At 36.9% G+C, this 25667-nt stretch overlaps 1 protein-coding gene across 1 annotated transcript in view; it reads left to right on the top strand.

The window, feature by feature from the left end:
• The window catches only part of PRTG (protogenin), a 121256-nt gene that overhangs the window by 48859 nt on the left and 46730 nt on the right, over positions 1–25667 (top strand). Inside the window, exons 3-11 of the mRNA XM_025389515.1 lie at positions 9212–9356; positions 10632–10765; positions 12836–12973; positions 13254–13412; positions 14028–14187; positions 15427–15674; positions 17786–17950; positions 19826–20131; positions 20871–21059. Coding sequence (XP_025245300.1) covers positions 9212–9356; positions 10632–10765; positions 12836–12973; positions 13254–13412; positions 14028–14187; positions 15427–15674; positions 17786–17950; positions 19826–20131; positions 20871–21059 — 1644 coding nt within the window. The remainder of the gene's footprint in view (positions 1–9211; positions 9357–10631; positions 10766–12835; positions 12974–13253; positions 13413–14027; positions 14188–15426; positions 15675–17785; positions 17951–19825; positions 20132–20870; positions 21060–25667) is intronic.

The raw sequence follows: 25667 nt of genomic DNA, 5'->3' as shown, positions 1-25667 counted from the left end.
AGACCAGCCTGGTCAACATGGTGAAACCCCGTCTCTACTAAAAATACAAAAAAAAAAAATTAGCTGGCCGTGGTGGTGCCCATCTGTAGTTCTAGCTGCTGGGGAGGCTGAAGCAGGAGAATCACTTGAACCCGGGAGACAGAGGTTGCAGTGAGCTGAGATTGCGCCCTGCACTCGGGCCTGGACAACAGAGTGAACCTCTGTCTCAAAAAAAAAAAGAGATTGCGTTAAAATTGGAAAAACAGTAAACACTGTTTTTTTAGGCTGCTATTATAAAAACTCAAAGATATCTTTCTGTAAATCTTAATGACAGCCTTACGTATGAGCCATTAGTCAAAAAAATCAAGACTTAGCATTGTAGAACAGCTGTAAATCAAAAACTGAAAAAACAAAAGCCACTTAAATCAAGATTAATAGATATTTTAAGTTGTTTCTATTATTAGTCCATGGCCTAATTTTACAGTTTCCCAGTTTGCCTTAACATGTCCAGTGTCTTTTCATTCTGATCAAATGAGAGTTTGGAATGGTTATTCACTAGCCCATCTGATCTCTCTTTCTTTGTTCTGATTCAGGCAACATTGTATCCCCCAACCTTTACAGGCTAGAAACCTCAGAACTCTATGGATCGTTTCCTCGGTCTCCCCTGAACACCTCTGAGCCAAATGACGTTTGGTGTACCGTGTCTCTTGTGTGTTCCCTCCCTTTGTTCCTGTTACTTCTGCCATCATTCAGACCCATAGCAGATCTCTCTTCTGCTGTTCTGATAGCCTCTTAACTAGTTAGTCTCCCTACCTCTAAATTCTGTGCTTCTAAGTACTTGTCTTTTTGATGGTCAACATGTTTGTGGGCTTAGAACCAAGAGAATAACAACAAAGGAAAAATTGGTATTCCTACTAGGCAAACTGTTTTTGAAAGAGAGATTGTTTTTTAAAAAATACTTGACTACTAAATTTTAGCCTGAGATAGTATAATTCAATTTACATATTTTCCTATCTTTTTCTTATTTTTATTTTTATTTGTATGTTTTTTGAGGCAAGGTCTCACTCTGTTGCCCAGGCTAGAGTGCAGTGGTGTGATCATGGCTCACTGCAGACTCAACCTCCTGGACTCAAGCAATTCTCCCACCTCAGCCTCCTGAATAGCTGGGACTACAGGCTCGCACCACCACACTGGGCTAATTTTTAAAACTTTTTTTTGTAGAGATGGGGTCTTGCCCTATTGCCCAGGCTGGTCACTTTCCTATCTTTAATAGGTTCCTAGAAGTAGACATACTCCTGTTTGAGATGAGAGCCATAGTTTTAAAATTCCAATACACAAAGTTTTAAAGGTGTTGTTCTGTTTTGGAAATGTAGAAATTTAACATATATTGGTTTTTTTGTTTTGTTTGGTTTGGTTTAGTTTTTTTTTGAGATGGAATCTTGCTCTGTTGCCCAGGCTGGAGTACAGTGGCACAATCTCGGCTCACTGCAACCCCTACCTCCCGGGTTCAAGCGATTCTCCTGCCTCAGCCTCCTGAGTAGCTGGGACTACAGGCACATGCCACCACACACGGCTAATTTTTGTATTTTTAGTAGAGGCAGGGTTTCACCATGTTGGCCAGGATGGTTTCAATTTCCTGACCTTGTGATCTACCCTCCTCGGCCTCCCAAAGTGCTGGGATTACAGGCGTGAGCCACTGTGCCCAGCCTTAACACATATTCTTACCCAGCTAGAAAGCCAGTGCATTTCAGCTTATACTGTGTAGCAGAATTGCTTGGGAGTAGAACCTGTAATTTTTTTTTTTTTTTTTTTGAGAGGGGGTTTTTTTTTTTTTTCCCGGGCTGGGGGAATGGGGGGATCTCGGCTCACTGCAGTCTCCACCTCCTGGGTTCAAGCAGTTCTCCTGCCTCAGCCTCCTGAGTAGCTGGGATTACAGGTGCGTGCCACCACACCCAGCTAATTTTTTGTATTTTTAGTAGAGATGGGGTTTCATCATGTTGGCCAGGTTGGTCTCAAACTCCTGACCTCAGGTGATCCTCCCACCTTGGCCTCCCGAAGTGCAGGGATTACAGGCGTGCGCCACTGCACCTGGCCTAGAACCTGTAATTTGTATCTTCTACAGAAAGTTTGGGGAACTCAAATTTATACTCATAAGGGTCTTGGAAGTTGACTACCTGGATTCAGATCCCAGTATCACCACTTACTAGCTGCAAAACTTTGGGCAAGTTGCTTAATTTCCCTGTCTCCGTTTCCTTAACTGAAAATTGGGTGAATAATAGTTTTGAGAACTAAATAAGCTGGAATATGTAATGTACTCAATGCAGCCCCTGACAATAAAATGTATGTTAAGCTATTGTTATTTCTGTCTTTATTAAATTGCTTCAAACCTCTGTTACTTTTATAATTTAGGTTGAGTGTTCCTTATCTGAAATGCTTGGAACCAGAAGTGTTTTAGATTTCAGATTTTTAAAAAAATTTTGTAGTATTTGCATTATGCCAGTTGAGCATCCCAAATCCAGAAGTCTGAGATGTTCCAGTGAGCATTTCCTTTGAGCATCATGTCAGTGCTAAAAAAGTTCCAGATTTGAAGCATTTTTGGATTTTTGAATTTGGGATTCTCTGTACTTTTGGGATGCTCAACTTTTGGGGGTGCTCTGTCCTTTTTCTTCATAGCATTTATCACAGTTTGAATTTATTACACTTGGATAGTAATTTAGTTAAATGCTTTCTCCACCATTAACAGAGATCCCTGAGAATAAAACCTCTGTTAGTTTTGTTCATCATTAGATCCTTGGCACCTAGAATGTACTAGACACTGAATAAATATTCATTGAATGAATTAATAAATTTAGAAGAGATTAAAAGTTTCCTAAAAGTGATTAAAATTGTCTTCTAAATTGGGGAGAAAATCTACTCCATTATTTTATAAAGAATTTTATGACTCAGAGCCTATCAGCCTGGTTAACCACAAACTAAATGAATGGTGTTATTGTAAGGACAGTGGGATCGATATTAATATGTGATTCATGGAAATTAACTCCTTTGTGTCAGTTATACTGTGTATCTTTAATAGCAGAGATATTAATTGTAGTTATATAACTATATAAGATTGGTTGTTTAAATACTATTGCATGTTGCCATAAAAACAGTTTGGTTTTGAAATAATTGATGCCTAACTACTTTTTCTTTTTTCTTTTCTTTTTTTTTTTTTTTTTTTTTTGAGACGAGTCTCACTCTGTCACCCAGGCTGGAGTGCAGTGGCCGGATCTCAGCTCACTGCAAGCTCCATCTCCCGGGTTCACACCATTATCCTGCCTCAGCCTCCCCAGCAGCTGGGACTACAGGTGCCCGCCACCATGCCTGGCTGATTTTTTTGCATTTTTAGTAGAGACAGGGTTTCACTGTGTTAGCCAGGATGGTCTCGATCTCCTGACCTTGTGATCCGCCCACCTCGGCCTCCCAAAGTGCTGGGATTACAGGCGTGAGCCACCGCGTCCAGCCCCCCCCCTTTTTTTTTTCTTTTAAGTTCTAGGGTGCATGTGCACAACGTGCAGGTTTGTTACATAGGTATACGTGTGCCTATGTTGGTTTTGCTGCACCCATCAACTCGTAATTTACATTAGGTATTTCTCCTAATGCTATCCTTCCCCCAGCCCCCCCTCCCCTTTTTCTTTTTTCTGCAAAAGCTCACTAATGAGTCAATTTGTTGGGACTATACCCAGTTAAAAAGAGTTAAAATATATATTTGGCATAAAGGAAGATTTTTTTTCTTTTGCTATGGCAAGGAGATATGCATTCTTTTTTTCTAGTAATTAGGTTAAGCAGTTTAAATATTTAGAAGGATGGATGCTCAGACATGATGCTTTTTGACAGCATTTACAATTAGAATCACATTTTTGTGAGATTATTTCTTTGTTGGTTTTAGAAGTAGTGGATTAACCTATACAAGCCTTTGAATGGATAGATGAAAGCTGCTTGAGTCTAATGCAGCTTATCAAACACTGGTGTTTGTCTGGAGTGTTTTGAAGGGAGGAAGGGAAGAATGAAAGCAGAGACAAGATAAGAGGCTGATAGTGGTTCAGGTGAGAGGTGTTGGGACTGGAACAGATGGTAATGGATTTTGCACGTGTTTAGGAGTTAAAATCAGTGGGAACAGGTGATTGAGAATACAGAACGAGTAAGTAGTCTCTAGCTCAGGTGAGTAATTTGACAGTGGTGTGACAAAGATGAAGCAGAGAGATAGGCTTAGAAGAAAGAAGATGACTTCATTTTGGACATGATGAGTTTGGAGTGCCTTTGTTTTGTTTTGATTGTTTTTTTGAGACAAGTCTCCCTCTGTCGCCAGGCAGGAGTGCAGTGGCCTGATCTCGGCTCACTGCAACCTGCAACCTCCGCCTCCTGGGTTCAGGCGATTATCCTGCCTCAGCATCCCAAGTAGCTGAGACTACAGACACGCACCACCACGCACAGCTAATTTTTGTATTTTTAGTAGAGACAGGGTTTCACCATGTTGGCCAGGATGGTCTGGATCTGTCGACTTTGTGATCCGCCCGTCTTGGTCTCCCAAAGTGCTGGGATTACAGGCGTGAGCTACCACGGCAGCCTGGAGTACCTTTCATAAGCTGCAGGTGAAGACGTCCAGTGCACAATTGGAGCCATGAGTACGAAGGTCTGAGGATGGTGATCTAAACTGAAAGAGGTGTTTAGGGGAATCAGCAGCAACGGCTGACTGTGGTTGAAAACTGAAAGAGGATATAATCACCAAAGAAGACCATGGAGAGAGAAAAGAACAGAGACTCTCTGGAAGGAAGGGCAGAAGAGGAGGGAGAGCGAACCCTTGAAAAGGCAGACAGGAAGGAGGAGCCAGAGAAATAAAAGGAGAACAAGGAGCGTGTAGTATCATAGACCCTGTGTCAATAAACTAATAGGGAAGAAGGCAGATTAAATATTTGAGGCATGGAGTCAGAAAGGAAGAAGGGGAGACAGCCAGTATAATACTCTTTAGAGAAGTTTCGATCCCATGGGTAGGTGAGCAGATAGCTGCTAGATGGATATGTAAAGTGATGTAAAGACATGTTTAGAGTTTTCTTCCTTTTGTTTTTTGAGGTTGGGAGAGAGTAGAACACTTATTTGTGGAGGGAAAGGAGCCAGGAGAAGAGTTTGAATATGCAGGGAAGAGAGAGATCCCAGAGGGGAGGGAAGAGATTGGGATTGGTGTCCAGATGGAGGGATTACAAACAGAAAAAAGGGAATTTACTCTCATTATTGATTCATGGTTGCGTCATTCTTTCAGTCTCAGAGGTAACTGACGAGAGTCCTAAGCAGTATCTGGCTTGGTATTTTCTCCACGAAACTATTTTGCCAATGGATTGAATTTTCAAAAGATATCAAAAAGTTAGATATTTTAAATATAAAGGTGTTTGTGAGGATTAAAAAATATATACCTTTATACTTGCTTTCAAACCTTTCTGAAAACCAGAGTTTTCAAGGATAAACCTATTTATGTTTCAGTTCTCAGAATTCTGTGACTCCAGAGTTCCAGCCCACTAGGCCTAAAGTACAAGGTTAGCTCAGTTGTTATAATAAAAAATCTTAGGGATTTCATGTATTTATCCATTTGAGAAAAAAGGGGAACTGCTTAAGGAAAAGGCAGTGGTGTCCAGGCATAATGTTTGGTTAGGTTCAGAGTAAAAAAAACAACACTCAGTTGCCTATGTGGCTTTAAGGAAATAACTCAAGGCAGCAAAGTGATCATTTTTATTCTCAATAATCACATTTATGAAAAGTTTTCACTCTATTGGCTTGTTTAATCTTTACAAAAGTCCTTTGATATGGGAGGGACAAATTTTTGTCTCTAAAATCAATGCCAGTAAAATACTGGGCATTGTTTGGAATTGTAGAAAACAAAAAAATAATAAAAAGCACTATTTTCTTCTCACCCCGTCTTGGTATTTGTACCCAAGAAACTCCCTACAATTCTAGTTATTGTGCTTAAAGACCTAATAGAATTGGAGAAAATTCAAAATAATACTAGTTCAATTCAGAAAGTATATTTTTTTAGTGCCAAATCTGCACCATTTACTGTCTTACAATATCCTGCAAAGAACATGACCCACTGCTGCCCCTCAGTGAGCTTGTAATGTAGAAGGGGAGGAAGACCTGTAAATAAGTGATTATAATGTGAGATAAAGGCAGCAGCGAAGGTCTGCAGTGTACAGAGGTAGCAGAGAAAAGGGTCAGAAACCACTTCCCAAAGGATGGGATAAGTGAACCAGGCTTTAAAGGATGATAGGATTTCATCAGGTGGACAAGGGACCAATGTTAATAGCAAGAGAAGGAAATGTTCATATATACCTTAGAGGTGTGAAATATCTTGGTGTATTTAGTGAATTATAAGTAGCTCGGCGTTACTGAAACATCATTGTAAGTGGTTGAATATGAAGCTAGCGTTTTACAGGGACTAATTAATTCGTCAGCAACACAGATTCATGGTTTATGATGATCACTCTGGAGGGTGATGTTGCTGGCAGGGGAGATACCAGCTAAGAGGCTCCAGAAAGACATCCAGACGGGGTATGATAAGGACCTGAATTGAACAGAGGACTGTTAGGGATGAGGAGAAGTCAGATATGAGAGAGGAATAAATGAGGTAAAACATCTTGATTAAATAATTCATTGTGGGGTAATGGAAGAAGAAATTGTTAAAGTGGACAGGCCTGGGGGAGCTTCTGCTTTGTAAAGAAAAGTTAAACTAAAGATATTTCAGTCTGGGGAGGTAGAGGCTGAGAACCAATAAAGTAAAATTCCCATTTTGAAGTCTGTCAATTGAATATGGACTGGATTATCAGTGACAGCTAGAACTAATGGTCACCCCTCACACATGGAAAAGGTAAATATGGGATCGACAAGTGCTTTATTCATAAAGCAAGCATTACGTTTATGGAAATGTAGGTCCTAATTCCCCCCAAGATAAATGTATTCAACGTAGTTTAAGTTAACTATAAAAAGACAAGCTTACCTTATTATTGAGAAATCAGGTTGTTCTGCCTGAATGTGAAGCTGATATTTTGAAGGTGAATCTAGCCATCTGTTTTCTAATTCTTTAGTAGATAAACAGCAGTGGATGGTCCATAGGTTTAGATCCAAAATTAAAATGTTTGCAGGTAAACATCCTAGCAAGTGATTACAGAAGCAATGAAAAGTAGCTCAGTGTTAGTGAAACACTGTTGTAAGTGGTTGAGTATGGAGCTTGAGTTTTACAGGTACTAATTAATTGATCAGCAATGTAGATTCATGGTATCAATTTTTAGAGTGTGATATTCTGGAAGAGTGGTTCTCCAACTGAAAAGTCTCACTCTTTATAGTCTTAAAACTGAAATAACTTGTATTTATGTAGTTTACCTCGGTTGACACTATTAGAAATTAAAACTGAGAAAAATAATCATTAATTCATTTTAGAATAAAAATATTTATACATCACATATTAATATAACTATTTTCCAGAGGAAAAAAATAGCCAGAAGAGCAGAATTGCTTTACATTTGTGCAAATCTCTTTAGTTAGCTTAATAGAAGACAGCTGGGTTCTCTTATATGTCTGCTTCAACATTTGGTCTATTGCAATATCATGCATTACATAACTCCTGAAAAAATACCATATATTCGAGAGAAAAGAGAGTGAAAGTTATTATGCAAATGGTTCTGACTTTTAGGATCCACTGACAATAGCAGTTTGAAACAAATTTTTGTTTCATACACAAATAAGGTATTACTTTACCCCTACTCTACCCTTTTTGGAAGTCCATCGTCCTAAGAATATTTTCACCGTGATTCTCTGGCCTTGTCGTACACTTGTAAAGGCCTGTGATCTATCTACAGATAGATGAGTTCAAGTGCAAGGCAGAATTTGTTAGCCTTCTATGACCTTTTACCCTTCCCAACCTAATGAAGCATAGGTTCATCTAGCCTTGTTACCTCTCTTCTTCTTCATAACTTCTCATTTTATTTATAAGTAATAAAGTTCAAACAAATTTTTCTTTGAACTGTAGTCTGAGGAGGGGAGGAGTAAGACTATAGTTGTGGCCCTTTTTTTGTATCTTGGAAGACGTAGTAGAGGGAAGGGAAACCTGGAGTTTAAAAACTCCTTCAGAATATGATCATAGACACTGAAGACCACTTCCTGGAGGCCTGCCTAGAATTGCAAAGAATAATTATCTCTAGAAAATACTAACACTTCAGGATTGATTTCTGCTTTGGAAATACATGAGCCTAAAAGTAGTCTCTTGAGTTTCTGTACCTTTTGTTTCAGATGCACCCTTGGGCTTCTCTCTTTCCTTTCCCATCCTGCTCCATCAATACCAACTTCATCTGATTCCAGATACAGAGTGATGTGTCTGTGGCATAAGAACCAAGTCTTTGTTTTCTTTAAGATATCACTAGACTGTCCCCATTCCCACTGCCACCACCCACTTCTGTAATCCCTATTTAATAGCCTATTGGACTTTTGACTTGAGACTCCTTTTTTCTATCCATTCTGATTAATTTTTCCCACACATTGCTAATATCAGGACATGCCTTTTCTCAGAAATCTTCAGTGATGCCTTAATTTGTACCATGATGTAAATCTGTTTTATCTGTATTCTCCTTCAGCTTTCCCATAAAGTCGTAATCTGAAATATTTTGCAGTAGTCCTGGCTGTTTCCTCACAATCCTGTGAATGCAAGCTTTGCATTTCTTACCTCTGTGCTTGTCTTCATGTTATTCTTTTCACTTGGAATGTTCTGTTCTCTTCCACCACCACCCCCATCTAAATCCAGTGGATTCTTCAAAAGCTAATTCAAAACCAGTTCCTGTAAATGGTTTTTACCTGATTAGTTGGAATTTATTTGTTTCCCTCTCCTTTGATATACAATAGTATTTAAAGTTTGTATCACGCAGTTTAGTATGTAATTATATGCCATTGTTTATTTTTGTTTCATATCTTAAGTTTTATCTACAAATAGATAAGTTTCTCATGAACCTGTTTAGAATTTAATTCTGGGAAAGACCAGACTCCGTAAAAACTCCCCAGTGTTTTTTCCAAAATTATTCATTAAATTATCTTCATGCTGGTTAAGTTAGGTTGGTCTTATTCAAGCAAGTGTTCAAGTCTAATAAGTAATATCTAGTGTAATGTTACCTCTAAGTGTTATTTTCATGCACTTATTCTGAGTTTCTCAAACTTTATCTTATAGCTATTTCTGCATTTGAAGTTCAGCCAATTTCCACTGAGGTCCATGAAGGTGGAGTTGCTCGATTTGCATGCAAGATTTCATCCAACCCTCCTGCAGTTATAACATGGGAGTTCAATCGGACAGCTCTACCTATAACTGTGGACAGGTAGATGTAGATTTTGTCTTTGGAGAAGATATGGGAGTAATGAAGACTTCATATGAGGTTATATAGGGAGAAACACCATTATAGGCCTCATTTTTATTTAGGCAGTAATAACTGATTGCTTAAGACATTTCAAACTTAGCCAGAGAATTAGATCATCAGTCTCTGGCACATGGGGCATGGTCCCTGGTTTAGATCAGAATTTAAATAGATTATCCTACTGCCTTGATCCTTTCCTCAACCATCTGTTCTAACCATGAGTATCTGGACTGCAGCCCAAGGTTTTAGGAAACCAAATGACACTCTTATTGCTGGGAAGGGCAGTGCTGGTATAAGGGTGTTTCATGTATGCCCTGGTAGCTGCCCACTCCTGTCTCTGCCTTCCACTTCCCAACCCCCTCTTCACTACAAATGCGCGCACGCGCACATGCACACATCTAGTGTTCTGAGGGTGGTTGGGATTTAAAAATCAAGAACTTGATAGCAACTCCAAAAAATTTGATTCCTGCCCTGCTCCTGAGTAGGCAAACATTTGCTAACATGGTAAAGCACTAAGATGGAATAAGTTATTCATGGAAGTGCTTTATTAAAAAAACAAAAAAGAGCATATCTATATATGTCTTGGACAATATGTGGATATTAATAGGTAAAAAATTCAGGAATTTGAAAAAAATTACACTAAACTCTGGGCCATCAGTTAGCTAAATCTATGCTAGAATGTCAAATGAGACTCTGTAAAATTCGACTGATAGATTGCACAAACCATGTCATGCTGGATTGTTTTATGTTTTAGAGAGCTTTAGTGACCCAAATGAAAACAAGAGAATCAAGCTAAAGGTCTTTAAAGTATTGCTTCTAGCACTGTAAAAAGGTTGAGTGTATTAATCCTATCACAGAATATGTTAAATAAAATATAAAATCTAGGCCCAGCACAGTGGCTCATGCCTGTAATTCCAGCACTTTGGGAGGCCGAGGCAGGCAGATCACTTGAGGTCAGAAATTCAAGACCAGCCTGGTCATCATGGTGAAACCCTCTCTCTACTAAAAATACAAAAATTAGCCGGGCATGGTGGCGTGCCTGTAATCCCAGCTACTTGGTAGGCTGAAGCAGGAGAATAGCTTGAACCCTGGAGACAGAGGTTCCAGTGAGCCGAGATCACGCCATTGCACTCCAGCCAGGGCAACAAGAGCTAAATTCGATCTCAAAAATAGAATAGAATAGAATAGAATAAAATAAAATAATCTACAAGAAGTTTAGTTATCTTTCTCTCATAACAGGATAACCGCCCTACCAACAGGAGTATTGCAGATCTATGATGTCAGCCAAAGGGATTCTGGAAATTACCGTTGTGTTGCTGCCACTGTGGCCCACCGACGCAAAAGCATGGAGGCCTCGCTAACTGTGATTCCAGGTACCTACCATGCAGAGTGGCTTTTTCCATTTTTATGATGTTTTATTGGCACAGTTACTACTTTTTCTCCTCTGCTGTAATAATGTGCTATAAAGTAGAATTTCATTTAAATTATTATAATCTATTTGGAAAATGGTTATTTTCAGTTATTAAGCAACTCTTCTTTCATAGGCCAGTTTTCTATGTTACGTCAACGTCTTTAAGAAGTATTCAGTCTTAAGAAAGATTAACAAATATTCAGTCTTTGGTATTCTATTCAATACCAAAATTCACTGATGCTCAGGTCCCTTATTGAAAATGGCATGGCATTTTCATTCACCTAAATACCCTCCTTTATACTTTAAATCATCTCTAGATTACTTATAATACCTAATAATGTAAATTCTGTATAAATCATTGTTATATTGTATTTTAAAATGTGTATGTTTTTATTTTTTATTTAAAAAAATATTTTCAAGCTTGAGTTGGTTGAATTTACAGATGTGCAACCCACAGATACTGAGGGCTGGCTCTATTTCACTTTTGTTTTAAAAGGTGTAAAATACAGAAGGCACAAAAAAGAGAGTAACAGTCATCCATTTCTACCAGAATTGCCTAATGTGGAAAAAGATATGTTTGTTTCTAGTTGTATTATTTTGCTTGTCATTTAAAGAAATACCATAATTTGCATTTGTAAAAATGATACGTGCATTTTATAAAAAGCAATGTTTATGAAAATAGAAAATATAAAACTTCTATGTTAAACAATTTTTTAAAACACAAAAATAAAAGTTAAAAAATATCCTCAGTCTCAATGCAAAAATTATCATTGTTAATATTAAGCAAACACAATTTTATATATTTTGCTATATATTAATATAGGTAGAAGGGAAACTAGAGAGATGCATATAAAGAAATAGGTATTTCCTTAAAATGCAATAGATGATAGTTTTTATTTTAAAGGTTAAGTTTATTTAAATGTAGCGGAAGAAGACCTGGACTGAAGACATTGTTGAACTTCATATAAGTGTTTACTCTTCACAAGAGATACTGGTTTCTAACAGATCCTTTAAGGCTGTAAAAGAATAAATTTTGAAAAACATAAAGAGGCTGAAGTTATGTATTTAATGCTATGCTTTAGTTCTAGGTAAATAAATTTTAGATAATTAAATTATATAAGTGAATGCTTGAACCTCAATTAAAAGTAATGCTATGGAAAATAACCTAAATGTCCATCAACTGATGGATAAATAAAATGTGTTCTATCTATACAATGATATACATTGCTCAATAAAAAGGAATGAAGTACTTATGCATGTAACAACGTGGGTGAACCTTGAAAACATTATGCTAAGTGAAAAGAAGCCATTCACAAAAGACCACATAATATATGGTTCCATTTATATGAAATGTCTAGAATAGGCAAATCCAGAGAGACTAAAAGTAGATTAGTGGTTACTAGGCTGTGAAGAGAAGAAGAAATTGGGAGTGACTGCTAATGGGTTTGGGATTGTTTTGGAGAGTGATAAAAATGTTCTAAAATTAATTGTGGTAGTAGTTGTACAACTCTGAAAACTCTAAAAACCACTAAATTATATACTTCAAATGGGTGAATTGTATCGTATGTGAGTTATATCTCAATAAAGTTGTTTTAAAAAAAGAAAAGTGGCCGGGCGCAGTGGCTCAAGCCTGTAATCCCAGCACTTTGGGAGGCCGAGACGGGCGGATCACGAGGTCAGGAGATCGAGACCATCCTGGCTAACACGGTGAAACCCCATCTCTACTAAAAATTACAAAAAACTAGCCGGGCGAGGTGGCGGGTGCCTGTAGTCCCAGCTACTCGGGAGGCTGAGGCAGGAGAATGGCATGAACCCGGGAGGCGGAGCTTGTAGTGAGCTGAGATCCGGCCACTGCACTCCAGCCTGGGTGACAGAGCAAGACTCCGTCTCAAAAAAAAAAAAAAAAAAAAAAAAAAAAAAAAAAAAAAAAAAAAAAAAGAAAAGTGAGTGATGAGAATAAATGTCCTACTAATTTCACTTATTATATCTTATTTATAATTTATTTTTATATTCTGTCTTTTCCTCCCCAAAGCTAAGGAGTCTAAATCCTTCCACACACCAACAATTATAGCAGGTCCACAGAACATAACAGCGTCTCTTCATCAGACTGTAGTTTTGGAATGCATGGCCATAGGAAATCCCAAACCAATCATTTCTTGGAGCCGCCTTGGTAAGACTTCTCAGGAAAAACAAAACAAAAAGTCTTTTCCTTAAATTTTGTTCATTCTAGTGAAATTTGTAAGATGTTTATTTGATATACAAAAACACAGGTTTGGCTATTGAATGTCTTAATTTTTTGCCTTTTCAGTGTATAGAGAAAAGGTCTTAACATAGAGAATTTTATACTTAATTTTATACTTTCCATGATTGGTTGCTTGGATAGTGGTCTTTTGACATAATTTCAGATTATCTGTTACATTGTTTTAACTGAAGTATTCTCCTTGAAATAGATCACAAATCCATTGATGTCTTTAATACTCGGGTACTTGGAAATGGTAATCTCATGATATCTGATGTCAGGCTACAACATGCTGGAGTATATGTTTGTCGGGCCACTACCCCTGGCACACGCAACTTTACAGTTGCTATGGCAACTTTAACTGTATTAGGTATGTTCCTTTCATTCTGCAATCAGGGGAATCTTACATTTTAACGTTTGCCATTTTATCTCATTCATAGCTTACTACTGTCTTTCTTGAGCTTTGTAGCATTGATGTGAAGTATGGTAATCCAATGATGAATTTCAGGAAAAAAAAATAAATATTTATGTTAAAATATAACTGTAGAATCATTCTGAGGTCACCATTCTGTTTACGTGCGTACCATTATATTTCTTCTTCTTTAAGCTTCCCTTCTGTCTCCATCACACCTACACACATACCCATGTACCTATTTGCCAATTTAAAAACTTAATCTCTTGATGATAGCCACTTGCACTGCATTCGCAAGTGGCAATATATTGTTCTTAGTTAAGAAGGATGATAGGTACATGTATTTTAAATGTGTCTATATAGATGCTCTGAATAGGGAAATCGTGGAGAAAGTAAACACTGAGCAGTGCCGAGAAAAGGCGCCTGGAGTGATGCATGAAGATGTAGATAGGAGCTCAGCATGTCAGCCATCTTCAGGAATGGGACTTGTTTCATTTACTGTTTTCTTCCTTGACTCTTTACATCATTCCTATTAGGATCACAGAAATATTTCGTTTTTTTCTTTAAAAATAGCTCCTCCTTCATTTGTTGAATGGCCAGAAAGTTTAACAAGGCCTCGAGCTGGCACTGCTCGATTTGTGTGTCAGGCAGAAGGAATCCCCTCTCCCAAGATGTCATGGTTGAAAAATGGAAGGAAGATACATTCAAATGGTAGAATTAAAATGTACAACAGGTAGGCTGTGTCACTTTGCTACCATTTTATATATGACATAATGGCTTTAGTAATTTTTATGTGAAATGGTTATAATTATATCAAATACCTAAATGATCTTGATAGTTATTAACAAAATGAAACTAAACTAAGAAATTAAGATTTATAACATTAGCATGTCATACATGTGCTATGTTAAATACTCATGAGTATTTTATACATGTATCATGAAAGTGGTAGGTGATAATAAAATGAATGTTACACAGTTCCCCAAACTCCAGGGTTCTTGTGCTGTTAAGCCACTAGTTAAGTTACCACAAGAAAGCATATTAGCTCTTTGGGGTCTTAGTTCCTTCTTCCAAACAATGAGAAAATTAGAAGAAATAATTCTCTAATAATTTCTCCATAGTTAATGATTTTAAGAATTCATTTTTATTAGCATAAATACGAATTATTGTAACATTCTCATTTGTGTTGAACAAAACTTAAACATTTTGTTGACCTGTATTTTATGTGCACATTATAATATTCTGTAAATTAGATGCTCTTCAAGTAATATAAATTCTTAATAAGAGCCACATTTTAAAAAATAAGTTGTTACCTAAAGCAAAGAGCATTTGAATATCACAAATTCTAATGCAGACTCAAAAATGAGTAATTTTAAGTAATTAATGTAGAATATTTTTCACTGGGACAGATTACATATTTTTTTTTGGTAGGTCAGTAACTTTTATCATCTGAAATGAGACTATATAAGCCAGGCATGGTGGCTTTTGCCAGTAATTCCAGTGCTTTGGGAGGCCAAGGTGGGAAGATCACTTGAGCCCAGGAGTTTTAAGACCAACCTGGGCTGAACATAGTGAGACCTTGTCTCTACAAAAAAATTACAAAAAATTTAAAAATTACACATGCCTGGAGTCCCAGCTACTCAGGAGGATGAGTCAAGAGGGCGAAAGGATTATTTGAGCCCAGGAGTTTGGGGCTGCAGTGAGCTGTGACTGTGACACTGCACTTCAGCCTGGTTTACAGAGTGAGACCCCGTCTCTTTAAAACAACAACAACAAAAAGAAAATGACAAAAACAAAAACACACCAAAAAGTCTTCAGGATTCCACATAGTTGCTGCAGGGTTCTACAAATGCTTGATTTTAATTTTAATTTTAAAATAAAATAAGATGAGAGTATATTTAGCAATAGCTAAACTTTATTTTGAATTCATTCTTAGAATTTTTCGTGGAAATAATTTTTTTTCTTTCCCCAGTAAATTGGTAATTAACCAGATTATTCCTGAAGATGATGCTATTTATCAGTGCATGGCTGAGAATAGCCAAGGATCTATTTTATCTAGAGCCAGACTGACTGTAGTGATGTCAGAAGACAGACCCAGTGCTCCCTATAATGTGCATGCTGAAACCATGTCAAGCTCAGCCATTCTTTTAGCTTGGGAGAGGCCACTTTATAATTCAGACAAAGTCATCGCCTATTCTGTACATTACATGAAAGCAGAAGGTAAGTAATATTAGGAGTGCTTATTTTTGAGTACTCCTTGCTATCAAGGATTTGTTTTCAGTACGAATAATGCCTTACATAATCCACAAAATATTTTTGAAATTCTGTGGCATTCATCTTCTTTAATAAAATAATCTATCATCTTTGTATTTATTGTTTTCTAAATGTCATGCTGTTGTGTACTTTGTATATGTAAGTATAGTTGAAGATTTTTCTGTTTAGAAACAGTTACCAGCTAATACAAAGCATCACCGCCTGCTTAGAAGTTACAAAGTGGTATACTTATGAATTTCATTCCAGACAAGGCATAAATTCCTTAACTGAGACTTAATATTCCAATTTAAGTATGCAGTTACATTAGTCATAGTGGTGTAACTTGAGTAAAATAATAAACTATGTATATTTTTATTATTTTTAAGGGAGAAAGTAAACATTGTCAAATTCCCCATATTTTTGCTTTTGTATATTTTAAATATTTTGTATATTATGAATGTTTTCTGAAATCACATAGAACCCTCTGAAAATTGAACAGGACATTCTTTACTCCTATCTCATCATATAAAAGTAGAAATAAAATGTGTCTTAAAATCTTTATTCAGAATTATTGGTTCTATTTTGGAGATTTAAAACTTTTTCTTATATTTTACTTTCAGCGAATACCTTAGAGGAAAAAGAGAAACTACTGATAAATCCTAGAAATTTCTCTATTGATTTTTCATAGAAACCATGGTAAAGGCTTAGAAATTTCAGTTCTATAGTTAAACAGCTTAGCTTTTATGGAATATACGTTAAAAACAAATTCAAACACCTAAGGATGGGGATATAATAAAATTATCCATAGAAACAGGTGGTTTGTTGTTGCTGCTGCTATTTGTTTTTTGTACTTTGAAGTAGGGTTTTGAAAAGGAATATTTTGAATGTAAATCAGGGGTCATGGAAGCAAGAAGAATGAAAGTCTGATAACTGAGCATGCTGGAGTATGTTAATTCCCTTTTTAGTGATTTATGAAGGTAAAAGGAATGCTGGTTTTGGTGGGGACCACTCTTGTTCCCTATTATGGTTGTTTCATTAGAGCCTCCACATGCGGCTCAGTGGTCTATTCAGGAACGGAACAAGGCTTTTTAATTCGAACTCAAGGACCTTGTTTGGTAGGTCAGAAATCGTACTATGCAGCTCCTAATTAACAAGCCATTAGCCAGTCTGTTGTGAAATGCCTGTAATCTTGTCTAATTAAAATGCTATCAAGTTAATTCAGAAATGTGGGAAAACTTAATACTGGAATTTGCCTTCTGTTTTGTTTGTAAATCCAGTGTGGGGAGAAGGGACTCCGTCTTTAGAGAGATTTGATTAAGTTGACATGCGTTTACTGTGAATTGTTAGCAAAGCACAGTGGCTGCCAATGCTCTTGTTCCACTTTACAGGTTTGCTCTGTAGGAATTAAATCCTACAAAGACAAATCCTCTTCTATACCTTGCCATGCATATTTGATTAAGAGTTGCTGAGACTTTTTTTCTCTTAAAAAAAAAAAAAAAAACTGTGGGAGAAAGCATTTTGAGGCACATTCTGTGACTCCCAGTTTTTTTGCCCTCAGTATTATAAATAAAAGAACAACTTATGTCAGTCAAATTTAATAGAATCTCGAGGGGCAAAATGAGATCTTTTGCAGGACAACTTTTGGTTTGTTTTTCTAAAGAGTGCAGCCATTACATTCCCTACTGTCTCTCCATTTATGTTTAAAAGAAAAAAAAAATGCCACAAGTTGAAGCAAATCAAGTTTATACTGTTACGGATTACAATATTCTGTTGTGTTAAGCTCTGTTATATTACTACTGTACATTGTCTCTACTGTGGGTTTTGACTAGATGGTAAATGAAGTTTGGAGAAGATGAATTCTTTTCAGTTTGATTTATTCAGGAAAAAAGTCCTCTAGAAATTTGTAGCAAAATATGGTTACTTTTAGAAAATAGAGACCTTCCTGTTCACATTTTGTAAAGAGGCATGGAAGAGATTGAGATTAGACCCAAGGACCAGTGTTTCACAGTGCAGGCAAATGGTCTTGTTTATTTTATTTTGAATATCTGTCATTTTAAAACATGGATTCTTTAATTTAGGTTTAAATAATGAAGAGTATCAAGTAGTCATCGGAAATGACACAACTCATTATATTATTGATGACTTAGAGCCTGCCAGCAACTATACTTTCTACATTGTAGCATATATGCCAATGGGAGCCAGCCAGATGTCGGACCACGTGACACAGAATACTCTAGAGGATGGTAAGAAAACATGATTCTAGATCATTTCATTATGAATGTTCGTATGTTTTGTCAATTTCAGTGAATTAATGTGTTTTAAAGAAAATATATTCGTTTTGGTTAAAAAACAGGTGTGTTAAATTTGCCATTCAAAATCTCATTCTTGCTTTTTGCCAGTAGCATGGTAAGGATCAAGAGCACTTTCAGAATATAAAATTCAATAATAAAATTCTTATATTCCCATTATATTTCTTCAAAGGTTCCTAGTTTAAATTGTAAATATGTTGCAAACTTTTTTGTACTGAATAGAACAAAATGTGAGGTTTGTCTAGGCATGAATAACTGTAATGACTGTTACATATTGAGTGTATGTAGTGACTGAGGGCCAAAGGTACTGGACTTCTCAAACTTGGACTTTATACAACTTATCACCTGTCAAAAAATTCTTAGCACTTAGTACCTATTGATTAAATACAATATGCTTATACTCCTTAAGGGGGAAAATGTTACTTGTTCAACTTGTTTCCTAACCATGGGTTGAAAATTGAGTTGTGGTTCTTTTAGGGAACACCAGACCTTCATATTATTCTTATAATGGTGGGAAATTTCATCCATTAAGATAGCCCTAGAGAACTGATTCTCCTCCTCTCAGTCTTTATATCATGTTGTAAAAGGAGGGATCTGTCTTTCCAGAGTCTCTAGAAGACCTTTTTTAGTACCCTGCACTGTGAAAGGGAATTATTTAATATATGCTTAATCATACTGTTCTCCCTTAGCAAATGTTTTATCCTCAAGCAATGATCTGCTCTTAGTTTTTAAAATGTTTTTGTATAAATAATCCCCAAATCTCCTTTTTGTTCATTTAGTCCCAGATCTCTTATTATATCTTTATAATGCCACTTATTTGGGTGTTTATAAAATCAGACTTAGACTAAATGAAAAAAGGTTCACTCGTGTGGATACTGAATCCAAATTTTAGTTTTCATTTAAGAGCCTATTCCACTTTAGAGTGAGCTGCAGTATATATGACATCTCTAGTTACCTGGTTACTATTAACCTTTGTTATGCATGTCTAAGGTGAAAAGCAGGCTAATAAAGATAGACCTTTTTTTTTTTTTTTTGGTTTGTGAGGTCTGTTCTCCCTCTATATCCTTGAAGAAAGTGAGTCTTAGTATAGCAGGGAAACACTGTAAAAGAAGCTATTATTATTTTCTTCATTTTGTGTCTGAAGAAACCTAGATACAGAGAAGTTAATTTGACCAAGATCACAGAGTCATACATGGTAGAACAAGGGTTCAGACACAGAGAAGCTAACTCTAGAACCCATCTGAACTCTTAGTATTAGACCACCTGTCACTGTATTTGACTCATTTTCCTGAAATGCCAGTTTTATTAAAATGTTTGGAGAAAAAACTGTTTTTATATTAAACAACATATGTTGTAATTAGGAATACAAAATTCACATTAATTTTTAAGATGCAACTCTTACACTTCAAAATATGATTTGCTCGGTTATAACTGTAGGATCCTAGGCTTCCCCACCCTTGTATAATTCACTCTCCCTTGTTTCAAAGCCCCTTTGGTGGAATTATTTGAGAAGTATTCTCGTATTTTGTATGAATATCAAACATTCTCATATTCATTCCAAACAGCAACAAAACAGTCGCAATCACAGTGAAGAATATCTTATATTCTTTGTTCCACACACTTAACCCTCCCTGGTTATTTTTTCTTCTTTTTTCTGGTTTATTCTCTGTTTCACTGAAAACCTCTGCTAGGGCTGAAAATGTCTCTTCTTTATGATATGTCGCTAATTAAGAGAATGCAGTTACTGGTGTGCTAAGTGGCAATTCAATTCTAAATATTCATAAACAACCTGTTTTCTTCTATGACTAGTTCCCCTGAGACCTCCTGAAATTAGTTTGACAAGTCGAAGTCCCACTGATATTCTCATCTCCTGGCTGCCAATCCCTGCCAAATATCGGCGGGGCCAAGTGGTGCTGTATCGCTTGTCTTTCCGCCTAAGTACTGAGAACTCCATCCAAGTTCTGGAGCTCCCGGGGACCATGCATGAGTACCTTTTGGAAGGTCTGAAACCTGACAGTGTCTACCTGGTTCGGATTACTGCCGCCACCAGAGTGGGGCTGGGAGAGTCATCAGTATGGACATCACATAGGACGCCCAAAGCTACAAGCGTGAAAGGTGAATTTCTGAAGACTGTTGAGAAAAGATAATACAGTATTTTTACTTTTGAATCAAATTTTTCTTCTTGAAATTATGTTTATATTTTTTAAATTTTGTTTTATAAATAAAAATATTCCGTAGGTGATGGACTTAATTGAACAAAATTAAACTTTTTGTTAAGTGGTTGCTTTTGCATAGAGTTTATTTGTGTGTAAACTTTTTGGTTGTGCTGTTAGCAAATCTCTCGTGGACAGATCAATACAAATCAAACTCAGTTTCCAAAGTAAGCTATTCGTAGAAGCCTAATTAATATTATTGCCATATATTTTTAAAATCCTTAGTTCAATAGGAAGACTATAGGACTGCAAAATTCTAGACTCTTCTGTTTTACTAATGTGGAATGTAACATGACTGGTTTTCTTGTTAATTGACTGACAAGGGTGTCTGTTCTCTATGTCACAGAGGAGTAATGAATGGCCAAAATTAGAAAGTATTTATTGCCCCTTTGAAAAAAAATTAAATATGTAGATATCATTATTTAGATATCTTGGTCTTTTTAAGATAGTATTTTATATATTTTAAATTTTGATCTCAAAGTTTAATATTATTGTGAAATTTGGAAAGTTAGGTTACGGTATAATTATTGGATTGACCCTTTTGGTAATTGTTTGCTTAAAACTGAGAGAACTACCCTATTCTGTGTCTTTATGTGGATGTTGGGTTGTTTATACATACATTTTCTGATGAATTTTACTAGCCCCTAAGTCTCCAGAGTTGCATTTGGAGCCTCTGAACTGTACCACCATTTCTGTGAGGTGGCAGCAAGATGTAGAGGACACGGCTGCTATTCAGGGCTACAAGCTGTACTACAAGGAAGAAGGGCAGCAGGAGAATGGGCCCATTTTCTTGGATACCAAGGACCTACTCTATACTCTCAGTGGCTTAGGTGAGTGAGTTTGTACTGTGCTTTTCCCTTTTTCCTTCCTCTCTGACCAACTGGGAAAAAAGTTATTGGATAGAAAGCAGGAGAACTGACTTAATGGTACAAAGAAAAGAATTGATTTTACTATGTCAGTGTGTATATGCTACTGCCGAAGCCAGTGATTGGTCTTTGACTTACCGTTGTGAGTCCAGTGGCAAAATATCAGGCAGCCATTGTATCTTTCTATCTTTGTCCAGCTCTGCAAATCTGCTTTTCTTTGTGGAGTTCACTTCTGGTAGATTGAGTTCCTGATCAATTATTGTGAGTGTGTGGTGGATGTAGAATAGGAATTAGAACAGGGATATCACCAAATAATATTCAGCGGTTAAGTTTCAATTAAAATGTGCCTGAGAGTGCTATATAATTGCTATATAATTATGAATTAGGTATAAAATAACTGAATATTTATATAGCTGTAACCCAGGAACACTGGGAAAAAGCACTTAACTTTGTGATTGAGTTCATCAGTGTTCCGAAAGACACAATTTTATTCCCCAGTCTTCCTATCTTTGTAGAGTGAAAGGAATTTCATGATGTAAGCATGTTTAGTAGAAAGTAATGTGTATCCAAAATGAATACATGGGCCGGGCATGGTGGCTCATGCGTGTAATCCCAGCACTCTGGGAGGCCAGTATGGGTGGATCTCTTGAGGTCGGGAGTTCAAGACCAGCCTGGCCAACATGGTGAAACCCCGTCTCTACTAAAAAAATACAAGAATTAGCTGAGCATGGTGGCACGTGCCTGTAATTCCAGCTACTTGGGAGGCTGGGGCAGAATAGCTTGAACCTGGGCAGAGCTTGAAATGAGCCAAGATCACGCCACTATACTCCAGCCTGGGTGACAGTGCGAGACTCTGTCTCAAAAAAAAAAAAAAAAAAAAACATGGATATAAACTGATAAAAACTCATCAAGATATAAAGTGTACACTTAGCTATTTGTTGCTCATAAGTAGATTTTTACCCTTAAGTACAAAGCAGTCCCTTTAATTATGATGACCAACCTGCTAAATACCTACTGAATTGTTACACCTTCTGGACATATTAGGATTTTACAAAGCACTCTGGCTTTTCCTTTCACAGACTGCCCTGTGAAGGGGAGGGGAGGTAGGCTCAGCAGTCCAACCGTGGGCTTCTCCATGTCCTTCCCTGGCCTCACGGTAGCACAGGCTGTGAAAGCAGTGTTGGATTTGAGTCTCTGCACAGTAAGAAGCAGTGGTGGGAGACTGTTTTCAGATGCAGGGACACAGAACTTCATCCTGTGGTTCTATGCAGTTTTCCAGATGGTATTTTGCTTATAATCTCATTATGTTGGTTTTTAATTTAATCTGCATTCGGTTAAATAAGTTTCACTATTGATCTCTGTCACACAGTTTTTTCTTTTCTTTTTTTTTCTTTCGCGTGTGTGTGTGTGTGTGTGTGTGTGTGTGTGTGTGTGTGTGTGTGACGGAGTTTCACTCTTGTTGCCCAGGCTGAAGTGCAATGGCACGATATCAGCTCACCGCAACCTCTACTTCCAGGTTCAAGCGATTCTCCTGCCTCAGCCTCCCAAGTAGCTGGGATTACAGGCATGTACCATCATGCTCAGCTAATTTTGTATTTTTAGTAGAGACGGGATTTCTCCATGTTGGTCAGGCCGGTCTTGAACTCCCAACCTCAGGTGATCCACCCACCTCAGCCTCCCAAAATGTTGGGATTACAGGCGTGAGCCACCATGTCCAGCCTGTCACACAGTTTTATAAATGATGAGGAGAAATTACTTATGTTCCACCTTCCTTAAGCCATTGATACTGAGATGACATTAGCCCAACCTACTGCCACTGAAGCCAGCAACATTTATTCCTAGTTGTGGCTTCTCAGTGTTCTGTCCCTTTCCCTGCAGATTATTGATTCAAGAAAATTTTGCTTAGTTATTACATAAGAAACATGATTTGGGACAATTGTTGATGAAGAATCATAGATCAAGCTTACTACTTCTCATTTTCTGTTAAAGAAAATATGAATATATAGAAGATACAAAAAAATACATTCTTAGCACGCTCTTATACATCACAGGGAGCTTATTCTCAATAGGTGACTAATTTACTAGAAAAAAAATTGGGTTGTGAAAAGTTTAGAGGGACATTTTATTAAAACTTTGGCCATTCTTCAAAATTTTCTACAGATACATACATACATATATATACACACATACAACGCATGTATGTATTTATTTATTTATAATGAGGAAGACCCATTGATCTTTGTTGAACTTTTTAAATCATCTCTGAACTATGGTCAACTTTCAAAACTTTTATTTTCTCTTATGTTTTAAAATTAAATCATATATTACTGCCCTTGTTTTTATGTTGTGAAATCCACTGTGTATGCTGTTTGAGGCGAATCCATTTAAAATCACTTCTAATGCATCAACTGGGAAATTATTTTGTCAGTATACTATGTCTATTAAAATAGCCGCATGTTTCCTGACTGTGGAATTAGATTGAGTGGTTGGACTGATTGCAGTTCAGGATAACAGAGACCTCTAGCAGCTGTAGAGACTTTCTTGTTAGACAGCAGGTTCCACACCCCTGGAGCTACCAAGTCAAGGCTGGAATGGCTGACTGGCAGAGATGCAGTTGTGTATTCAAGCATTGTGCAGCTGTTGACTGGATCACCTTTAAGGTGCCTTTTCATCTTGAGACCCCTATGGTCTAGTCTTACTTTCCTAGAAAAGTCAATGCTGGGGCCTTGCCAAACTTAGAGCAGTCAAATACGTTTAACTCACTAAGCAGGCAAGTGTTACAGCTATCCTTTCCTTCTCTCTTTTGAATATTGGGAGGGGAGTATGTTCTGTTAACTGGACAACTGACCATCTGTGACCATTTTTAGTGAGAGCATCTGGCGGTAGCTGCCTGTTTAACAGAGAGTGATGTGTCTGGGGGGCATTAGGTTAAGGGAATCCTATCTGTGTCTTGCATGGTGAATACTTGCTTTCACTGAGCTTTTGCACATTAAAGATACTCTAACTGGAGCTAGATTTGCTAAGTAGGCCTGGAAATGAAATTTAAATGCTTCTTTTTGCTGATTCAATGTCAATTTGAGTAACAAACTAGTGTCTCAAAATTTCATTTTCATACTAATCCCCTTTCTGATGCCTTTATACACATCTTTTTATTTTTACTTGTGATAATTAAGTTTTCAGTTTAAAAAGTATATTATAGGGACATACTCTCCTTGGTAATAAACACAGTTCTTTGTTTCTGGAAGAAAGAAAAAGATGAATGAATTTATATATTTCAATTCATTTAACAAGCATTTTCAAATATTTTTCTGAGACATTGTAGTACTACATAAAAAGGTGTGACAGATGTAATCTCTGCTTAAAACGAAATATTAAACAAAAGACATTTAATTGAGTGATTTTTCCAATATCGGCACACATTTCTAGTGAACTAAATTTAATTATACTTAGCAATGAAAGTTATTTTAGAACTTTTTACTCTAAAACCTCAAAGCTCAGTTCCCTAGATGTAGAGTTTTTTTAAAGTAGCTAAAAAGATTATTGTGTCTTTCATAGTATAATATAAATATTGGCAGAGTGATGGAAATACTTTGATGTTAGCTTGTTTGATTTTGATGACTTAAAATGTAGTTTGATTTTAATTAGAACTGGTTTACTTTGTGGGGTTGGAAAAAAGCATTAGACTTGGGATTTAATACATTTGTGTGATTTGTTGTAAGTGGTGGTTTGAGACTTTGTATCTTTGTGGTTATTAATTTCACTTTGATTTTTTTTCCCCTAGGCACTTTCAATGTTTAGCTCCGTTGTAAGTAGGATTTTAAAATACTTGTTATATTCATCACACAATAAACTGAAGCAGAATTACTAACATACTTGTGTTCCCTGATAATTGATTGAAATAATTTGTTCCTCTTTTTTCATCTGTTTATTTCAGAAATTGGCTTTAAATTCTGAAGTTAGCTTATAATTACAAAGGAACTGTTTTCACAAGCTGTCAACTGTCCTGAATTATTAAGTCTTTATATGAAAGAATGAAAGGGGGCAGATTTTTAAGTAGTACTGTTGTTAGATTAACATTTAGGACACTGGTGTTAGATCATCTTTAGCTTTTATTTTGCCAAAGAACTTGAGCTTGTTCATTATTTTATTTAATTTTACAGTAAGCATGATTAGTGTGAGCATGAGATTTCACACCAATTATAAATGAATAATTAAAATAATAAACTATATACTACAGCATTTTATTTATTTATTTGAGGCGTAGTCTCACTTGTCAGCCAGCCTGAAGTGCAGTGGTGCCATCTCGGCTTAATGCAACCTCCACCTCCCAGGCTCAGGCAATCCTCCCACCTCAGCTGGGTCCTGAGTGGCTGGGACCATAAGTGTGCGCCACCACGCCGGGCTAATTTTTGGTATTTTTGGTAGAGACGGGGTTTCGTTCTGTTGCCCAGGCTGGTCTTGAACTCCTGGGCTCAAGCCATCCACCTACCTCAGCCTCCCAAAGTGCCGGGATTGTAGGCGTGAGCTACCACGCCCAGCCTTACTCATTCTGTCAGACAGTCACAAAATAAA

The sequence above is a fragment of the Theropithecus gelada genome, chromosome 7a (assembly GCF_003255815.1).
Source record: "Theropithecus gelada isolate Dixy chromosome 7a, Tgel_1.0, whole genome shotgun sequence".
NCBI classification, from domain to species: domain Eukaryota; kingdom Metazoa; phylum Chordata; class Mammalia; order Primates; family Cercopithecidae; genus Theropithecus; species Theropithecus gelada.
Note: the sequence above shows the minus strand (reverse complement) of the source record. Positions and strands in the feature narration are given on the sequence as shown.